The sequence below is a fragment of the Zeus faber genome, assembly GCF_960531495.2.
Source record: "Zeus faber genome assembly, chromosome: 8".
NCBI classification, from domain to species: Eukaryota; Metazoa; Chordata; class Actinopteri; order Zeiformes; family Zeidae; genus Zeus; species Zeus faber.
In genome coordinates, this window is record NC_137195.1 from 30,286,973 (window position 1) to 30,305,687 (window position 18,715).

Here is an 18,715-nt window from a genome sequence, read left to right on the forward strand (position 1 = left end):
CAGCAAGGGCATTGAAGATGAAACGTGGCTGGGTCCTTCAACATGACAATGATCCCAAACACACCGCCCGGGCAACGAAGGAGTGGCTTCGTAAGAAGCATTTCAAGGTCCTGGAGTGGCCTAGCCCGTCTCCAGATCTCAACCCCATAGAAAATCTTTGGAGGGAGTTTAAAGTCCGCGTTGCCCAGCGACAGCCCCAAAACATCACTGCTCTAGAGGAGTTCTACATGGAGGAATGGGCCAAAATACCAGCAACAGTATGTGAAAACCTTGTGAAGACTTACAGAAAACGTTTGACCTCTGTCATTGCAAACAAAGGGTATATAACAAAGTACTGAGATGAACTTTTGTTATTGACCAAATACTTATTTTCCACCATAATTTGCAAATAAATTCTTTAAAAATCTGACAATGTGATTTTCTGGATTTTTTTTCTCATTTTGTCTCTCATAGTTCAGGTATACCTATGATGAAAATAACAGGCCTCTCTCATCTTTTTAAGTGGGAGAACTTGCACAATTGGTGGCTGACTAAATACTTTTTTGCCCCACTGTATATATATATATATATATATATATATATATACACACACACACACACACAGTACACACCTTCAGTTACTCCATGGTCCAGTTCTAACAATCACATGCCCATTGTAGGCGCTTTTACCCCCCTTGACAGGGGTCAGCATAGACACTCTGACCAGTCTGCAGCTACCCAGCCCCATACTATACTCACTCCCAAAGTGCATCAAATAGCCCATGGGCTCTCATGAACCTGTCATCAGTCCACCGGTTATCCTTCCTTGGACCACTTTTGTAGGTAGGTAGGTAGGTACTAACCACTGCATACCGGGAACACCCCACAAGACCTGGTGGTGGTGGTAGCTCAGGAGGTAGAGCTGGTCGTCTAGTGATCCAAAGGTCGCTGGTTCGATCCCAGGCTCCTCCTGCTAGCATGCTGTAGTGTCCTTGAGCAAGACACTTAACCCCTAATTGCTCCTGATGGCTGCGTCCATCGGTGTTTGAATAATTGTAAGTCGCTTTGGATAAAAGCGTCTGCTAAATGCAATGTAATGTAATGTAATGTAAAGACCTGCCCTTTTGGAGATGCTCTGACCCAGTCGTCTAGCCATCACAATTTGGCCCTTGTCAAAGTCGCTCAGATCCTTACGCTTGCCCATTTTTCCTGCTTCCAACACATCAACTTCAAGAACTGACTGTTCACTTGCTGCCTAATATATCCCACCCCTTGACAAGGACCATTGGAACACGATGAGCAATGTTATTCTCTTCACCTGTCAGTGGTTTTAATGTTGTGGCTGATTGGTGTGTGTGTGTGTGTGTGTGTGTGTGTGTGTGTGTGTGTGTGTGTGTGCGTGTGCGTGTGCACATGCGTATATATGTATGTATATGTATGAAGAAAAATAAAAAATATATTAGCAAAATATTAGCAATTACCAATCATACGCTATGTATGTACAGTGTCCAATGAATGATAATTAATGGGGAAATAAATATTACTGTGCTGTAACATATTGTATACTTTAACAGAAACCGCAGTCACTCACATTGATGTGGTCAGTTTTGAAGTTATTGATTATGAAGCTGGCTTCAGGTTCGGCTGGGTTTGAAAGAACACGTCTTACTTTTTTTTTTTCAAGTGGCTTAATCTCGGGACTTATTACAGTGAAATTAGAAATGTTTCAAAGAGAAAAGCAGACTGTTGATGCTTTCCTCTGAAGGATGACATTTCAACTCTCATGAATGCAACATTTCAAGACTGTTTTGTAGTCTATGAAATCATTTATTTCAGAAGATTTGGTTCTTCTGTTTTGAGAGTTGTCTCACTCCATTAGCAGATAATTGTGCTTTATGTTCGTGGTTTTTTTGCAGTGCGCAGACACATACACGCCCGCACACATGCAAATGTCGCCATAATGAGCTTCCACATTAGATGTTTTTCCACCAGCTAGGTTGTTGTGTTGTGACAATCCATCGCTCTGCTTCCAGCAGCAGAAAGCCAAGCAGACTCCGTGAGCCCGTTTCACCAACAAGTAAACAGAAAAACCTTGTCGTTCTTCCCTCGTCAGCCAAGTCACCCAAACACAGACCCTGCTTGTTTACTCGCCTCTTTTCTCTGGAATAAATAAAAAAAGGCGCAGAGACTAAGCCCTAATGTCTGGCCCTTTTCTTTTTCTGTCTGTGCTCTTGTTTGTCTTTGTCCCCATCCTGTCCCGTTTGGCAGCTGCTGCACATATGCATCGAGGGCTGGGGGAACTGGCGCTGGTCGGAGGCCTTCAGCGTGGACAACGTGGGGACTCTGCTGAGAATCATCCAGTACAAAGGACGCATTGCCTCGCTCATCATCAAGGTGGCGCAGCTCACCGGCGTGCAGAAACAGGTAACGGCGAATATCGCACGCCAGTTGTGTTTTTGTACATTTCGTCCAGGGACTTGACGGTTCTTTTCCATCAAGTTCTTTCTTCCTTTGTAGTGAAGAACGGTCCACTTAAAGCACTGCTCTGTGTTGTCAGGCGTTATTGAGCATGAACATCTGTGATATGTGTTTTAACACTTTAAAACAAAAGTGTTCATAACGCCTAGAGACAAAAGAATTACGCCCACACAACCACTCATCTTTGTTCGTACCAGTGGAAAGAATTCTCATTGATCGCGTTTTAATCAACCCCCCACCCCCTGCATCCAAACATAGCACACCCCCCGATTATGCCCGGGTCGGGTGGGTTGGCTGCGCTGACACGTTATGTAAACACCGTCAAGTGTCCCATGCGTCTGACCCCCACCCCCTACTCCAGACAAAACAGATCCCCGCCACATCACATTCCTTTCACCATCTGTTTCCAGAACCGAACCTCCACCCACCCCCCTCATACTTACCCTCACCCTGGTCTGCTGTACACCTTGTGCCATTAGGGTCCAATGACGGGTCCAAGGCCCTAAGGGCTGGTCATGTCCAGTTCCCAACATGCGAGTTTCAGACTGGAATACCGTGGCACACAGCAAGGACAGTACTGTTGTCTAGGACAGTTAGACTCCAATTATAATAACCTCTGTCCCTCTTCTCTGTCGGTGTGTCCTATTGTGTTTTCATTGGGATATTTGTCGTCCACATTACTGCCTTTTGTTCACTCCTGAATATCGTATAAGTATATTTTCAGAAGGAGATTGATACGGCAGCCAGTCCTTATGAACCAAGTCTTTGAAAAGGCCAAAGGCTGGAACAGGTTCTCCTTCCCTGCACCTTCCCTGTATTTTAAACAAACTAGTGTACCCTCAAAACCCTCACTCCACTCTTCCAAAACTCAGAAAATGAAACAAATAGCTGATCTTCTGACCTGACAGAAAAAAAATTCTATTCCTTTTTACAGAACAAAACTATAGATATTATGGATTGTAACCATCTCTCTCTCTCGCTCTCTCTTGCTCTCTCTCGCTCTCTCGTCTCATCTCGTCTCGTCTCGTCTCCACCCCCGTGCAGATAACCATCTGCGGGCGGCAGGTGATGTGCAGCTACCTCTGCCAGGACATTGAACTGCGCGTGGTGCAGCATTACGTTGGGCCCGACGGCCAGACCGTGGTCAGGGAGCACTGCGACTGCCTGGAGGCCGGAGCTAAGCTGCCCTCCTACGTCCTGGAGGACACCGAGATGACAGAGCTGTGTGTGAGGGCCCGCGGGGACGAGGACTGGTCCCAGGATGTGCGCCTGGAGAGGAAAGAGAAGGGCGGGAGCAGCTCTGTGGTACAGGTGCGGTTAATCGAGGGCCAGTCTATGCAGCAATCAAAACCGCCATTGTGCATTATCTGCCAGAAGTGGGTGGATTGGGCCAATTGAGACACAGACGGATGCACACACACACATTGCGCACACACGGCATCTTCTCACCGCACATGCAACAGCGTGTGTCCATGTATTGAGGCGATGGCTGGACCACCAACTGTGAGCGGATCTCTCTCCTCTCCCTCAGGTCCGCCTGGGTGGCCTCCCAGCAGTAGAGCCTCCACGCTGCTCCTCCGGTAGAGAGCAGATTAAGATCTCCTTGGAAGATAGGCCTTCAAAGGCCTCGTAGCCCCAACTCCAAACCCATAACCCAGAGATGCCGAGAGGCTGAAAAATGCAGTTTACACACACTCATAACAACGCTGGTCATAGACAGGAAATACAAGCCGCCATGTGTGCATGGAGAGGGGCTGAGTGGGTCGGCGATGGCTTTGAAGCCCCTCGCACTGCGGAACGACTGGCTGACTCTCCTCTTTCTCAACACTATCTCTCCTTCTATTACTCTCCCTCTGCATATACTGCGCTGTACGCGGGCCGCTAGGGTGCTGGTCGGTCTCGACATCTGCACCCTCGCAGCAAATCAGCACAGTTATCGCCTCTCCTCACGTCATCTCATCCATCACACATCTGAAAGGGTGACTTGGAGATCTATCTGCCTACACCCCCCTCTCTCTCTCTGGCTCTCTGGCTCTCTATCAGTCCTTCTATCTTTTGCTGTCTCTCAACCCCCCACCCTCCCTCGCTTCTGCATATTTCACCTTTGGTAAAGCACCAGAGTGTCAATGTGACCTGTTCTCTCAGTGTTGGGTGGTGTTTTCGATGGACCAGAGCCCCATGTTGTCTCACGTCCGTAGGTGCAGTTTGCCAGTCAGCACTTGAACTCCCTCACCCAGATAAACTCCATGTTGTTATTTTAATGTTGTTTTGTTGTTACAGTAAATCAGAACTTGTGGGAGCTGGATGCTGGATACTGTCGCACCTCACAGCTCGTCACAGTTAAGCAAAGTCCCTGCCGTGTCGTAAACGTGACCACTTTGCGATGTGCCCTTGGCGCTAAGGCCCTAAATGACACATTTAGAACATTCGGACCCCTTCCACTGACGAGGGCCCATTGTCAGCCTTTAAATCTTTTTTTTAATAGGCTAAAATCCTGCCTTTAATGCTTTAATTGTCAGATGCCTTTGCTGTGTTGTGGCACTGTTGTGACTGGAGGCTTGGAGGAGACATTTAACTACAGGCAGGCAAAACATTTTTTTTTGCGGGGGAAGAAAGCAGAGTGCCGTGTTTTTGTGATGGAGGCCGTAAACATCATGTCACTCGAAACAGGCTGAGCGCTTCCATCATCGGAGTTTCAGAGAAACTCTCTTCCATCCTAAGCCACACATGGAGACGGGGCAAGTTTCCCCGAAGTGAAGCTCATCCTCTTTTTTTTTTTCCCCCTGTCTGAAGCCTTGCTATGAACAGATGCACAGTGGTGCAATGAGATGCGGCGACACTACAATTAATACGGAAATACAGCCATGACGGTTGAATCAATAAGACAAATATAATCTAAAATTCAATTGTTCATTGGGGGTCATGTGTATAACATTACAGCAAGGGTCATGACGCTGCGATGAAATGCTTTCCCCCTGTTTATTGGCAAGGTGTTTTAACATTTAATCCATAGGACAAACTAGTCACTTTTAAATGTTACTAGTACTTACTGTATATTTTAGTTATTAGTGGCTTTTCCAACATTACTAGTAACTATTTTAATTTTACTAGTCAAAATGTATAAGCCATGAGTACTTATTTATTAGATACTATTCAAATTGTTACTTGTAACTATCACAATGTTACTAGTAACAATTTGGACAGTTTTGTCATTGAATCCTATGGGGCTCCGTGTTTCAGATCTCAAATATTTGCCCTCGACTAGTAATCTCTCTTCTGATTGTTACTAGTATCCATTTCCAATTCACTAGCCACTTTTAATTGAGTACTAGTACTTTCATTATTCATTAGTTACTAGCGCCTTTTCCCATTGTTACTAGTTACATTTTTTGTTTTACCAGTTACAATGTATTTTTTACCCGTGTAAATTGAAATAGATACTAGTAATAATCGGAATAGAGGTAAATCTTTGATATCTGAAATGCGGAGCCCCATAGGATTCAATGACAAAATTGTCCAAACCATTACTTGTAACATTGCAATGGTTACGTGTAACAATTGGAATAGCCACTAGTATCTAATAAATAAATACTAGTACCTAATACATTTTACTAGTAACTGTTGGAATAGCAACTAGTAACTAAAATATAAGTACTACTGAATTTTGAAAATTGACTAGTTTGTCCTGTGGATTATATGTTACAGTAAAACAGCTTCCGATACTATCTCAACTGAGAAGAATGAATGGTAGGTACGATAATAAGTAATAGAATGGTAAGAGGGGAAAAACACACCGTACAAAATATCTAGCACTAAGAAATACGATTAAAAAGTCAAAAATAATGGTGTCAAGTGGCAATAATGGTTCTTCCCCTATACTCTGTATGTGCAGGTGCCATGTTCCAGTGGTTCTTTGCTCTACGTGTGGTGTACCCTCATCACCATTGAACCCGATTCGAACATGCAACAGAGGGTGGTGAGTGTCCTGGACACACACACACACACACACACACACACACACACACACACACACACACACACACACACACACACACACACACACACACACACAAACTAGATTGCTCATGTCAGCGTTCAGACATTAAGTAAGGGGTTTTGTTCTGTTATTGTTGCATTTAGGTATTGCAGCTTCACCACCAGTCCTCCAGATTAACACCAAGAGCAATTAAAACCAATCTGGTGGATAATTACAGTAGTGCATATTTACACACAAGCATCTCCGTCTTCTAGGTAACCAGAGCAATGTGTTGTCAATTACCACAGCAAACCAGCGCCCGGGGATTTCGTGCGTGCAAAACTATAGCTTTGAAATCCCATCGTCACTGAGGGAAAGTGCTGTCTCGGGAAGGGAAAAGTAGAGATCCAAAGTAGAATGAAGAGGAGAAGATGTATAAATGTAGTACAGCGGAACCTCATTTATACCCGAACCCCGTGAAGGCAGGTCTGCGAGCACTTAAAAGCTGTTGTGAACGCGGCCTCGGTCTCAGGTGGTGTTCAGTCCGTTGTTCGTGATGAGGAGCCACTTGCCAGACGCGGTCATCATCCACATCGAGAAGCGCAGCCTGGGGCTGAGGGAGAGCCAGCTCATACAGGGGCAGGGCTGCCATGAGCCCCTGTTCAACACAGAGGCCGACCTCACGCACCATGTCACCTTCCAGGCCAGGTAAGCACACGGCAACACAAAAACCATACACTAGCTGCAGTAAAGTATCAAATATGACCCACAATTGAACAGGATCCGGAAAGAAACATTGGGACCAAAATTAAAAATTTCACCAACATCAACTAGAACTTTCATCATTATACATTTTTACATTTTGTTCTTTTGTTCTTTGAGCTTGTTCTCTTTACATTGAAAAAAGAACTGATGTATGAAAGGTGGAAATGTATTTGTTTTTCATACTCATGTTGTCATCAGATAGACTTGTTGACATACAGCCAATCATATCACATCATCGCATTAGTGAATGCACCCACCCACCCAGCTGAGCTGGCTTCAAATGAACATCTTCAATTCTCGCCTGAAGTTTGTGTACCCGCCTGTCAAAGCAAAGGTCAGTTCAAGGATGTTAATTGGGGCAAAACCACTCCCTCATTGTTCTTGAGATGATTGAGAGGCTTTTACAAGTAGAACGATGTGAAACATTATCATTATAGTCATTTATAATGGGTGAAAAAAGTGCTGAACGTTTTATAATGGCGTGGTCAAGGTCTGTAGAAATAAAAAGTCAAGACTGATTTGTGATTGGGTTCCGACTTCAAACAGAACAGCTCCAAGCGAGATTTTTACATATTTTTACAATCCTCTACCCATAATGCACCAGGGCTGTTAAGTACAGCTCCACCACCATAATCGCCAGCCACTATTAATAACCAAGATGGATTTTCCCATGCTCAAGGCCTGGTGAGGGAAATAAAAGTGATACTACCAAATATACACCTGCTCCTCCTGCATGGGCAATAACTTGAGAAATGAACTCAGTTCATAACCAAGGAACTAAAACTCATCCACCATCGCATCTTCAGACAAGACATTGTTATGTACTAGCCATAACACCTCCCTCAATCTTTCATCTCGCTATCGTGAACTATTTGCTCGGTTTTTGCCAAGATGATCTCTGTCACGTTCACCAGAAATTGTCAGATAGCAACAGCGGTGGTCCTATTCCTTCCAGAGGAGTAATTATGTCATCACCAAGCAGATTGTAATTCTGCAAACGATGGGGTCTGACTCTTGTCTCCCGTAATGGGCTTTTTCCTTTTTTCTTTTCTCTTTTTTACTTTATGCCTCCATTTAGCAAAGAGAGAGAGAGAAAGAGAGAGGAAGAGACACTTACTTAACATTCCCCCACACCACATTCAGATCTCTGTGAGCCAGCAGGGAGACGCGATCTTGCGGACTACAGACTTTTTTTATTTTTTTTATTTATTTTTTTAGTGGGGGGAGATCTTAGCCAGCTTGGCAAGTGCTGATACGCAGCACCCCTTCCCACATGTCAGGTTGGGCCATAATTACACCTCATTTAGATAGGGGGCCCTAACTGAGAGCAGGTTTTTGGCCCCAAGTTTGCGATGTATCTGTATCTTTTGCTTGTGTGTGTTTGTGTATGTGCGTGTATGTGTGTGTGTGTGTGTGTATGCGTGTGTGTGTGCGCGTGTGTGTGGTCTGTTTGTACATAGGGGGGTTTGGTTGGTTTGGTGGAATTACGTGTGTGTTTGCGTGGGTGGACATCTTGCGCATGTACATGTTAGACCTTGTATCTGTGTGTGGTCCCAGCTTGCAATTGTCTTGGTTAGCCGGCCATGTTTGGCCGCGCCATCTTGAGTGTGATAGTCACCACTTCATCACGGACAGACTCACATGGCACATACATCACCAGAGTGGTACCGTCTTTGGTCTTTTCCTTTCGGACAGTGCTCACACACAGACTTCTTGTCTATATCATCATGACTTGACTGATATACCGAAACGTCGGCTTGCTGTTGCTGTTTCCGTGAGGTTATGTCTTGGAATGGGAAACAAATGTTCTTTGTGTTTGACGAGTGTGGCTTTTCATCTTTTTGTTTTTGAATTTTATCGCTGCTTCCCTCGGACACCTTGTCAAAGTGATTCAAGTAACTATCTACCCAGTCGAGTGTCAAAAGGGTTTTCTCCTATTAACATAGCGCCGACGCTTCCACACCTCATCCAGCTGTCATGCTGCCTGTGACATATTGTACCTAATGGCGCATATGCAACGTGTATTACAGCCATGCTGGTGTTTGTGCCTGTTTGTTTTTGTCTCCAGAATGAGCAGAAGAATCCGAGAAAAGGTGAAAGCCAAGCCTCTACCCGCATAAACATGATGTGTTATTGATGTTCCTACTGTATGTGTCTTCCGTACATCTGTAATCTGTGTTGTTTTATGTTGATCCCATGGAGAAAAATCCACACGTTGGTTGGGACTCGTGGTGACCTGCGTAAACAGAGTAAACGTTGGGTGTAATTGAGAGTCGTCCCCCCCCACCCGTTTGGAGTTTAGATATCTGGTCGCAAAGTTTGTTTTGATCTAGACTGCCATAAGGGAACCACAGTGGCCATGCTGTGACCGGGGTGGACATTTTTTGGGGGGAATATTTTCGGGACGTTGTTCTAGATAAATCTTTCTCCCTCCAGCTCGCATCAAGGGAAGCTTAGTGACAGCTAACCATCGCGTCTTCCTGGATGTCAACCGCAGTGCTCCCTGTGTTTACAAGCCGTCCTCCGTCTAAACCGCACAAAAAGTTCCATAGCCCTCATCCTCCCCTTTCCCCACGTCTCACCACCCTGCTGCCCTGCAAGCCCACTATTTTCAAAGTCCCTTCATACACACACACATACACACACGTAAACCATGTCTTGAAACTCTACACGGTGTCTGCCCCCCCCCAATACACACACACACACACACACACACACACACACACACACACACACACACACACAAATCCAGGGCTTATCCAATCCAGAATGTCGGCTGGTTGTCAGCTCCTCTTTCCTTCCTGTAATTACGCATAGTTGCGGCCTCTAATGGACGAGGTAGAGCGAGCCCTGCCTGCGGTCTGAGACAACAGACAGACAGACAGACAGACAAGACAAACGGATTAGTCTCAGTGCCCCAGGAAGGCACTGTCCCCTCTCCTTGCACTGGCTGCCAGGTTAGAGGACATCAGAGCTTTACAATCCACCAGTCCCCAAGCCCCAAACCCCCTACCCTTCCCCAGGTCCAACCTCAGGATCTGGGATGAAAAGCCATCTAGTCTTGTCAGGGATTTATAACCAATAGCCCCCACTTGTTCCCTTGTAGCAACAATGGGTGCTGTTAGACTGGTTTGGAAGTTTTGGGTTTTTGCTTTTTGTTGTTCTTTTTGCAAAGCCATAATTGACCAATGTCTGGGTCTAAAGAGGCCAATAAGATTATGTACCACTATTTAGCTTCTTCTGTGATTCTTGGTGAATTAGGGTTTAAAGGAGAAAAGTACACGTTGGGGGGGCAAAGGAGCAAGAAACTTTCAGGAAGGAAAGAGTTTAACCGGGGGTCATTCAGACTACACTCAACGAAACTATGTAAATGGCTCAACAGCTGTCAAGAGCCGGCCTCTTCTGGGTTGTATGAGCAGGTTTCCATCATTTTTTCCACAGATCCCGCTCAGACCTGCTCCTAGAACCTCAATCGGTGCAGGTGTGAAGACACCTGCTTCGGTTCAAGTGTATTTGATGATTCATATCACAACCAACCTGCTGGATATGTGAGGGTTTGAGTATATGAGGAATGCTATAGCAATGCCCCAAAAAAATCAACCATGGCTTCCAGGAAATAGTTGCAGTGTGCACCATTGTATTTATTAAGCAAATCAGAGTTGATCATGCGCATATGCAAAGCAGATTTAAAGTCATACAACATATGAATTAACTGTGTAACCTGTAGCAATGATGGGTTGTGTCTTGACTTTTTCATTTTCCAGGGAAGACGAGGATGCCTCCCAGTGCGCCGTGCCCATCTCCACTGCCCTAATCAAACAGATCACCGCCAACAAAGCCGGGGGCGAGGACAAGCCAGAGCGCATCCTGTCCGATTTCTCCGGTGCGAAGACCTCCGCAGAGCCACCGTGGCCATATGTTGACAAAGACGTTGACAGGTACAGCACTTATTTGACACAAACCCGCAATCTCAAGTAAAGTAACCTGCCTTTTTAACAATTCTGTTGTTTTCATTTTTATTGCAGTGCGTTTTTTTTGCTCCTTTCATTCTGTCGAAGAGAGTAACCGGGGCTTATTTTGCACTAATCTTAGCCTTTGTGTGGCATTCCCCCTTGGAAGAGCAGAGTTGTGCAAGACGGGGATTTTTTTGTTTTGATGAGGGAATGCTTTTACTGCCGTCCCTTTGTTCACATAATAAAAAAGGGAAACTGCTAAGACGACGCAGATCCATTCATCAGAGGCGAGCTGGCTTCCCCACTGTTGTCCTCCGCAGACCCAGAGATATGGGCTGTCACTGCTGCAGCCCCACTTTCTCACACATGACTTAGGGCTTTGCATTCAGTTCAATGAGTTTACAACTACATTTTTGCATATGTGTGTGCCTGCATGTGTGTATGTGTGTGGCAGAGGGCAGTCTTGAAATTATGGCTATTAATATATATTTATATACATATATTATAATTTTTAAATATAGATTTTTGTTTTTGTGTGGTGTGTGTGTGTGTGTGTGCGTGCGTGCTTACATTGTGTGAATCCGTCACTCCTAAAACAGTCCTTTGTCAATCTTTTGTCTTTTGTCGTCAGAAAGTGATCCCATCTTAATGTCACCTGTTTAGGTACAGCTAGAGGCTTGAACATTTACCACATAATGGATCTGCTAGGCATATGGGCCAACTGTCTGCCCATGGTGGTTCCTTGGACTTTTCCTGCACACGCACGCACGCACACACGCACAAAACAAAACCACAGATGCCTCCTGTGGGCATATACATTACACCGATCAGCCACAACATTAAAACCTCTGACAGATGAGGTGAATAACATTGATCATCTCGTTCCAGTGGCACCTGTCAAGGGGTGAGATATATTGCGCAGCAAGTGAACAGTCAGTTCTTGAAGTTGACGTGTTGGAAGCAGGAAAAATTGGCAAGTGTAAGGATCTGAGCGACTGTGACAAGGGCCAAATTGTGATGACTAGACGACTGGGTCAGAGCATCTCCAAAACGGCAGGTCTTGTGGGGAGTTCCAGGTATGCAGTGGTTAGTACCTACCAAAAGTGGTCCAAGGAAGGACAACCGGTGAACCCGAGACAGGGTCCTGGGCGCCCAAGGCTCATTGATGCGTGTAGGGATCAAAGGCTAGCTCGTCTGGTCCAATCCCAAAGAAGAGCTATTGTAGCACATATGCTGAAAAAGTTCATGCTGGCTGTGATAGAAAGGTGTCAGAACACACGTGCGTATGGGGGTGCGTAGCTGCAGACTGGTCAAAGTGGCCATGCTGACCCCTGTCCACCGCCAAAAACGCCTACAATGGGCGCGTGAGTGTCAGAACTGGACCACGGAGTAATGGAAGAAGGTGGCCTGGTCTGATGAATCATGTTTTCTTTTACATTATGTGGGTGTCGGGGTGTGTGTGCGTTTACCTGGGGAAGAGATAGCACCAGGATGCACTATGGGAAGAAGGCCAGCCAGCGGAGTCAGTGTGATGCTCTAGGCAATGTTCTGTTGGGAAACCTTGGTTCCTGGCATTCATGTGGATGGATGGTGGTTACTTTGCGACGTACCACCTAGCTAAACAGTGTTGCAAACCAAGTACACCCCTTCATGGAAACGGTATTCCCTAATGGCAATAGCCTCTTTCAACAGGTTAATGCGCCTTAATACACTGCAAAAATTGTTCAGGAATGGTTTGAGGAACATGACAGAGAGTTCAAGGTGGCCTCTCGGCCTCCAAATTCCCCAGATCTCAATCCGATCGAGCATCTGTGGGATGTGCTGAAACAACAAGCCCGATCTGTGGAGGCCCCACCTCACAACTTACAGGACTTAAAGGATCTGCTGCTAATGTCTTGATGCCAGATACCACAGGACACCTTCAGAGGTCTTGTGGAGTCCCTGCCTCAACGGGTCAGAACTGTTTTGGTGGCACGAGGGGGACCTACTCAATATCAGGCAGGTGGTTCTAATGTTGAGGCTGATTGGTGTACTTTTTATCAACAATACACATGGCTTACCTTGACATTTTATCCACACATAATATTTTATCGTACACACACAAACTCCCACACACACATGCTTTACTGCCGGCCTCAGTCGAGAGCCGATATGTGGTGGTTTGGCATTGGGTTTATCTGTAAGTCAGGCCTCTCTTCTGCTCGTGATTTTTGGCTGTTTATAACAAAAGCACGAGGCCAAGGCGCATTTTCCCATAATGCTTTGTGACAGTTAATCTGGGACCGAAAACTCCATTACTTAATATGAAGGAAAGCTAAAAAGGGAGCGGGGATGGGGAAGAATAAATACACATGAACAAAGCACTGATTCCAATTGTTTGACACTCTCTGAAGTTGGGCAGTGAGAAAAAGAAGCAAGGGTTTCAGTCTGTTCTTTTTTCGATTTGGGTTCACATCAATTCGTTTTTTTTGTTTGGACAGAGGTTTAATGGACTTCTCTCCAGTACTGTGTCTGGAGAGAAGCTGAGGTCTGTCTTGTGGAGCAAAGGAAGTTGACAACAGTGCATGTTATTTTTCTCATCAGGGGCCATCGTGCCAGAGGGCGATTCCACAATGATTATACCAACATTTTGGCGCTAGAGAATGGAGCGCAAGCTCGTCTGTGCCTACATACATCCAAATTCAGAGTTTTCAGACCCCCCACAGAAGCTGCATTTCTTTCAATTACTTTTTCCTGTGAACTCAATAATGTGATTTATGGGCCCTGCTTTTTGCTCCCATCACCCTTGAGGGCACACACACTCAACCACACACACTCAACCGCTTTTGCCAATGTTTTAAACAGCACTGTTTTCGGAGGGGTTTTTAGCTGCCTATGACCGGGCTTAAAAGGATTCGCTAGGTCAGAGAGAGTGCGGTGGACAGACTAGGTTACTCTTTGATGACTTTGAACTTCAGGTCTGAGTGAACTGTTTGTCTGTCCCTTCTCTCTCCCGCGCCCAGCACTGTTTAGGACTCACATCACCACCATCATTGTCATGAAATGACCGCGGTGCTGGTCAACGGACAGAAGAAATAGTTGCGTGTGTGTCTGGCTGTTTGTCTCCATGTCTGTCCTGCCTTTTGTCTGGGTCTCTCCATGTTTGGACCTCCATCTATGTTTCCAGAGGCCCAGTCAACTGCTGTTTGTATCCGGATAAATAGTTTGCAGCCAGTTGCTTTCTTTGTATTCATGAAGTGGTTTCCACTGTGTTAATAGCTGGTGTGGCGTTGCTGGTGTGAGGGTTTGTTTACCTGGTGCACATTTAAACACTCATGTGGGCCCTTCGAGAAATTGCGATATAATTGGGGAGAAAATATGGCATTGGGGAGAGTTTTCTCCCCACGAATTGCCATGTGCCGTTGGCATTTTGTCAATTAACTCGCTCTTGTGTGTCTGTCATTATATGTGCCCCAGATATCCTGTGTTTCTTTGGTTGTACACTTCTTCCGAGATTAACGCTATGTGTCCGCAATGTGCATTTCAACACATGACCAGTGGGGGCAGTATATTAGGATGTGACAAGCAGGTACACAGCAGACTCTGAACGCCGAAAAAGTTTAAAGAGAAACTTGTATTGCTTGTCTGCAATTACTCGCATTTACGGCGATAAATGTTCTTGCTATCATTTTACGTCAATGTGAAGTCAACGTGGAACCCTGCAAAAACAAATGTAAACGGGTATGTGGCAGTTGAGGGGGGCGTGGTTAAGCCACGTCTGCAGGGGACGGGGCTGGCTTGGCCGTAGCGGCGCAGCTTTTCCGGGTCTGCCCAATCAGCGGCCCTGTTGGTCGAACCCAGCAGGGAGAGTCTTCTTAAATGTTCTGTCTTTCAGTGGAGAGTGGAGGTGCAGGACGCGGAAACGCCACAGTACGACCACTAAAAACAAACTCTGCTCATGCATTAATGTTACGTCACTGTGTTTCCAGCTTACACGTTTGAATAAACTCCTCGCCAGGTCGGCACCCCAATGCCCAAATGACTGTCTGCCTCCCTAGACCTGTACATGTGGGTAGAGACTCCAACAGGGTTCAAGACCCTTAGGTACGAGCACGGGGGGAGATGCTGGAGAAACTGAGCTGGGACGGTGCCGATGCCGCCGTTTTCGTTCTTGAGGTCTCTTTTTCTCAATAAGATATTCCGGCGTTGGCCACGGATTCACCCTTGTCTGCCCCCTGGTGGATATACTTTTTAATTCTTCAGGCACCCGCAAAGTAGCCAAGTGTGAATGACGCGCTCTCGGCCACTTGTCTATGTATACACGGTGTTAAATCAAGTACATTGAGGGCTTTACCAGTGGTGTACACTATGTTATCTCCTCACAGCTCTATGCCAGAGCCCCTCGCCCAGTGGGACAGTCCCATGCAGGTGAAGTTGTGTTGCTGGAAGCCAGGCCTCAACACACTGTTGGTGGAACTGCTGCCGTGGGCCCTGCTAGCCAACCGCTCTCACTGGGACCTCTGGCTGTTCGAGGGAGAGACTATCGTGCTGCAGATACCAGCTGGCAAAGTCATCGTACCGCCCAACTTCAAGGTGGGTAGGCATGTGCTGCCACACTGGAAATACGTCTAGATTAAAGCAATTGTTTGGCACTAAATGGAATCCTGTTGGACTTCACCGGCAGTTTGACTTTTTTTCCCCCACCACCAACACCCAGGAAGCCTTCCAGATCGGTATCTACTGGGCCCACACCAACACGGTCCACAAGTCCATGGCGCTGAAACTGGTCCATGACCTGACTTCCCCCCGATGGAAGGAGGGCTCGGGGACGGAGGTGGTGATTCTGGACGAGGAGGGCTATGTGGAGGCCGATATCACCCTCGGAGCCTTCCCTGGGCGGCAAAAGGTGGTTGTCAGTGGGTGGATGTCAGTCAACCTTAAGACCTTACATATTTTTAAAGCTTTCAAAGCTGTACATGTAGTATGGTATAGTTTTTCCTTCAATATATATATTGGTTTAACAAAAGCAAACACATTCAGTAGTACAAATGTGGAAAGACAAACCTTTGAAATTTTTTGGATTATCTTATTATTATCTTGGTTTTATTGTCACTGTGAAGTTTGATCGTTTTTATGCTTAACCAAAGTATTTTTTAAATTTCAGAGCTTTTTGTGTATGGTAGTATCTGCTGTAATACGTTGATGCCACAGTCTCCACCATACATTTTTGACCTAAGAATGTTGGTTTGTGTGGTCACTCAGCGTTAGCTACTACTGTTGGTAAGAACCAGCTTTGTTTATCACCAGTTGCTATGAGGCTGCTAAAGTGTGACATTCCATTACTTCCCACATCCCCCATTTGACATTTCAAGAACATTTGAGGGGAAAAGCAGAGCGTAAGCCTCACAAAGAACTAAATTCAAATGTCTGGGACCGATCCCCTGGATCCTCAGACACTTTCTGCTGACTGTTCTGTCCTTGTTCCCTGCAGGTGTGTCAGTTCTGTGTGTCGTCTGTGGTGAGACACGGCATCCAGATCCTGCAGATAGAGGACAGAACTGTCCTGGTCAACAACACTCCTTACAATGTCCATTACAGACCAGTCTTGTCGGATCATGCACTGGCCACTGATGACCAGGTACTAGCCAACAATATGCACGGAAATTTCACCTCTTCACCTCTTATACCTTTCACCTCTACTTTCTGTTATCGCCACTTCTGTGTTCATTCTTGTGTGTGCGCATGTTCGCGTGTGTTTGTTTCTTTGTGCCCATGTCAGAGTATGCTTATGTTTAGCCTGACATCCACCTGTTTAGGTTGATTTAACTCAAACAAACACATTTAAAAAGGAAGAACTTAAAAAGTACATGACATCCAGGATAATCTATGTTTGATAACAATAAATGGGACAGCTAAAGCAAGGTAAACGCATGCACACACACACACACACACGGGATTGCAGGAACAGAGCAAGCCGTTTTCCATCAGATGGAGTTGCTCTTCTCTCTCTCTCACTATCGCTCTCTGTCTGCCTCGCTGCCTTCTCTCTGCACGGATCTCGCCATGTGGCAATGGCGCTTCACAGGGACATTAGACAAACACTCTGAATTGGATGCAGGTCCCCCCCCGCCCCCTTTCATCTGTTGCTTGTCCCCAAAGAGCGTGGCAACGCAGTGATGTCATTTAACAAGCCTTCAGATCCCCCTTGAAGGAGGATGTCAGAGCTTGCCAGTTTGCCACTAATTGACTGAGAAACCTTAACAAAAAAAAAAAGAGTAGCGAGGCCCTGTTTTAAAAAAGAACTGGCAATGGGCTTAACAATAACACAGACCACAAACAAGGGCAGGAATGCCTTTTTAGTTGGGTTATTCATCATGCTTAGTGCATAATCCCTGCAGTGCTCCAGTACTCACTGCTCACTGGCTGCTAAACCAGCCCAGCGGGGCTCCTCTGCTACCAATTTAGCACTAAGCTCAGCAGGCGAAAGAGGAGAATACAATTACATTGTGGCTGTACCATGTATCTTTATTGCAACCACTTTTTGGCTTCTTTTCCTACTTATCCTGCCCCCTTCTGTCTTGCATATTCGCCCTGACCCCTCTTTATTTATCTATCCTCCTCTTTTTCCCCGACTTTACTCTTCTCTCCTTTTTTCCTTTTTTCTGACTCATCTCTCTCTTTTCACCCTGGGATTTCTCTCCACTAGCCCTGCCAGCTTCCGGACACAGCGGCGCTTGCTCTGGCCCGCTCAGAGCGGTGCCAGGGGATGCCCCGCTCGCTGCCGTGGTGGGACCTACTCGGGGCGAGCATCCAGGGGGAGGTGGGCTCCCCACCGCCCCGTCGACATGTGCTCTTCAGCCTGCACCACGGGCCCCAGGCCGCGTCCTGGAGCCTGCCTGCCCCAATCTGCGCAGAATTCCTCCGGCAGAGTGTCTCTGTCCCCTGGGATGCCACGGGCTCCGGGGGTGGTCTGACCAGCAGGTTGGTGGGTGGTTGCACAGTGAATATACACTTGTGATGAAGCCTGAGGGAGTTCTGTCCATCCTCCCAACTTTCTTCCGTCTTAAACGTCTTTCTCTGTTCCTCTGTTTGGACAGCTTTCCTGTTACAGAGAACACAGTGTGGTGTCATTAAGCTCACAAACAAAAGAGACTTGTTGATAGATAGGTCAGTGGTGTTCTACAGTTCCATTGTGTGTCTGCTATGTGTGTAGCCAAGTGTGTTTTCACTAGTTAGTAGTTCACCAGTGTTCACATTTCCATATGCGTGTGCAGGTTCTATTGAATCAAGAACCCTGTGCTCTTCACGTGTGCTGCCAGCAGGCTTGGCATAAAACACAGGGTATTTATATTCCATTCTATCCAAGACAGAGTTCATCTGCAAGTTCAAATTCTTAACCTGCAAAGCCACTCTTTATTAATCAACAAGAACCAATAATAACTCTGTCCTTTGGACGACCTGTGGGATGACAAGAGCACAGCATTTCTGTTACACACGACCGCCACCAATCCCACTCTTTGGAGAACGATCTCACCATGTTTTCATCAATAAGCAACTAATCATCATTATTCCCAAGAGGGGGAGA

General features: G+C 46.1%; 1 protein-coding gene across 1 annotated transcript in view; it reads left to right on the forward strand.

The window, feature by feature from the left end:
• Positions 1 to 18,715, forward strand: part of vps13b (vacuolar protein sorting 13 homolog B) — a 410,620-nt gene that overhangs the window by 364,732 nt on the left and 27,173 nt on the right. Inside the window, exons 47-55 of the mRNA XM_080006210.1 lie at positions 2,248 to 2,403; positions 3,502 to 3,768; positions 6,350 to 6,433; positions 6,966 to 7,141; positions 10,963 to 11,136; positions 15,516 to 15,723; positions 15,848 to 16,036; positions 16,622 to 16,768; positions 17,837 to 18,111. Coding sequence (XP_079862336.1) covers positions 2,248 to 2,403; positions 3,502 to 3,768; positions 6,350 to 6,433; positions 6,966 to 7,141; positions 10,963 to 11,136; positions 15,516 to 15,723; positions 15,848 to 16,036; positions 16,622 to 16,768; positions 17,837 to 18,111 — 1,676 coding nt within the window. The remainder of the gene's footprint in view (positions 1 to 2,247; positions 2,404 to 3,501; positions 3,769 to 6,349; positions 6,434 to 6,965; positions 7,142 to 10,962; positions 11,137 to 15,515; positions 15,724 to 15,847; positions 16,037 to 16,621; positions 16,769 to 17,836; positions 18,112 to 18,715) is intronic.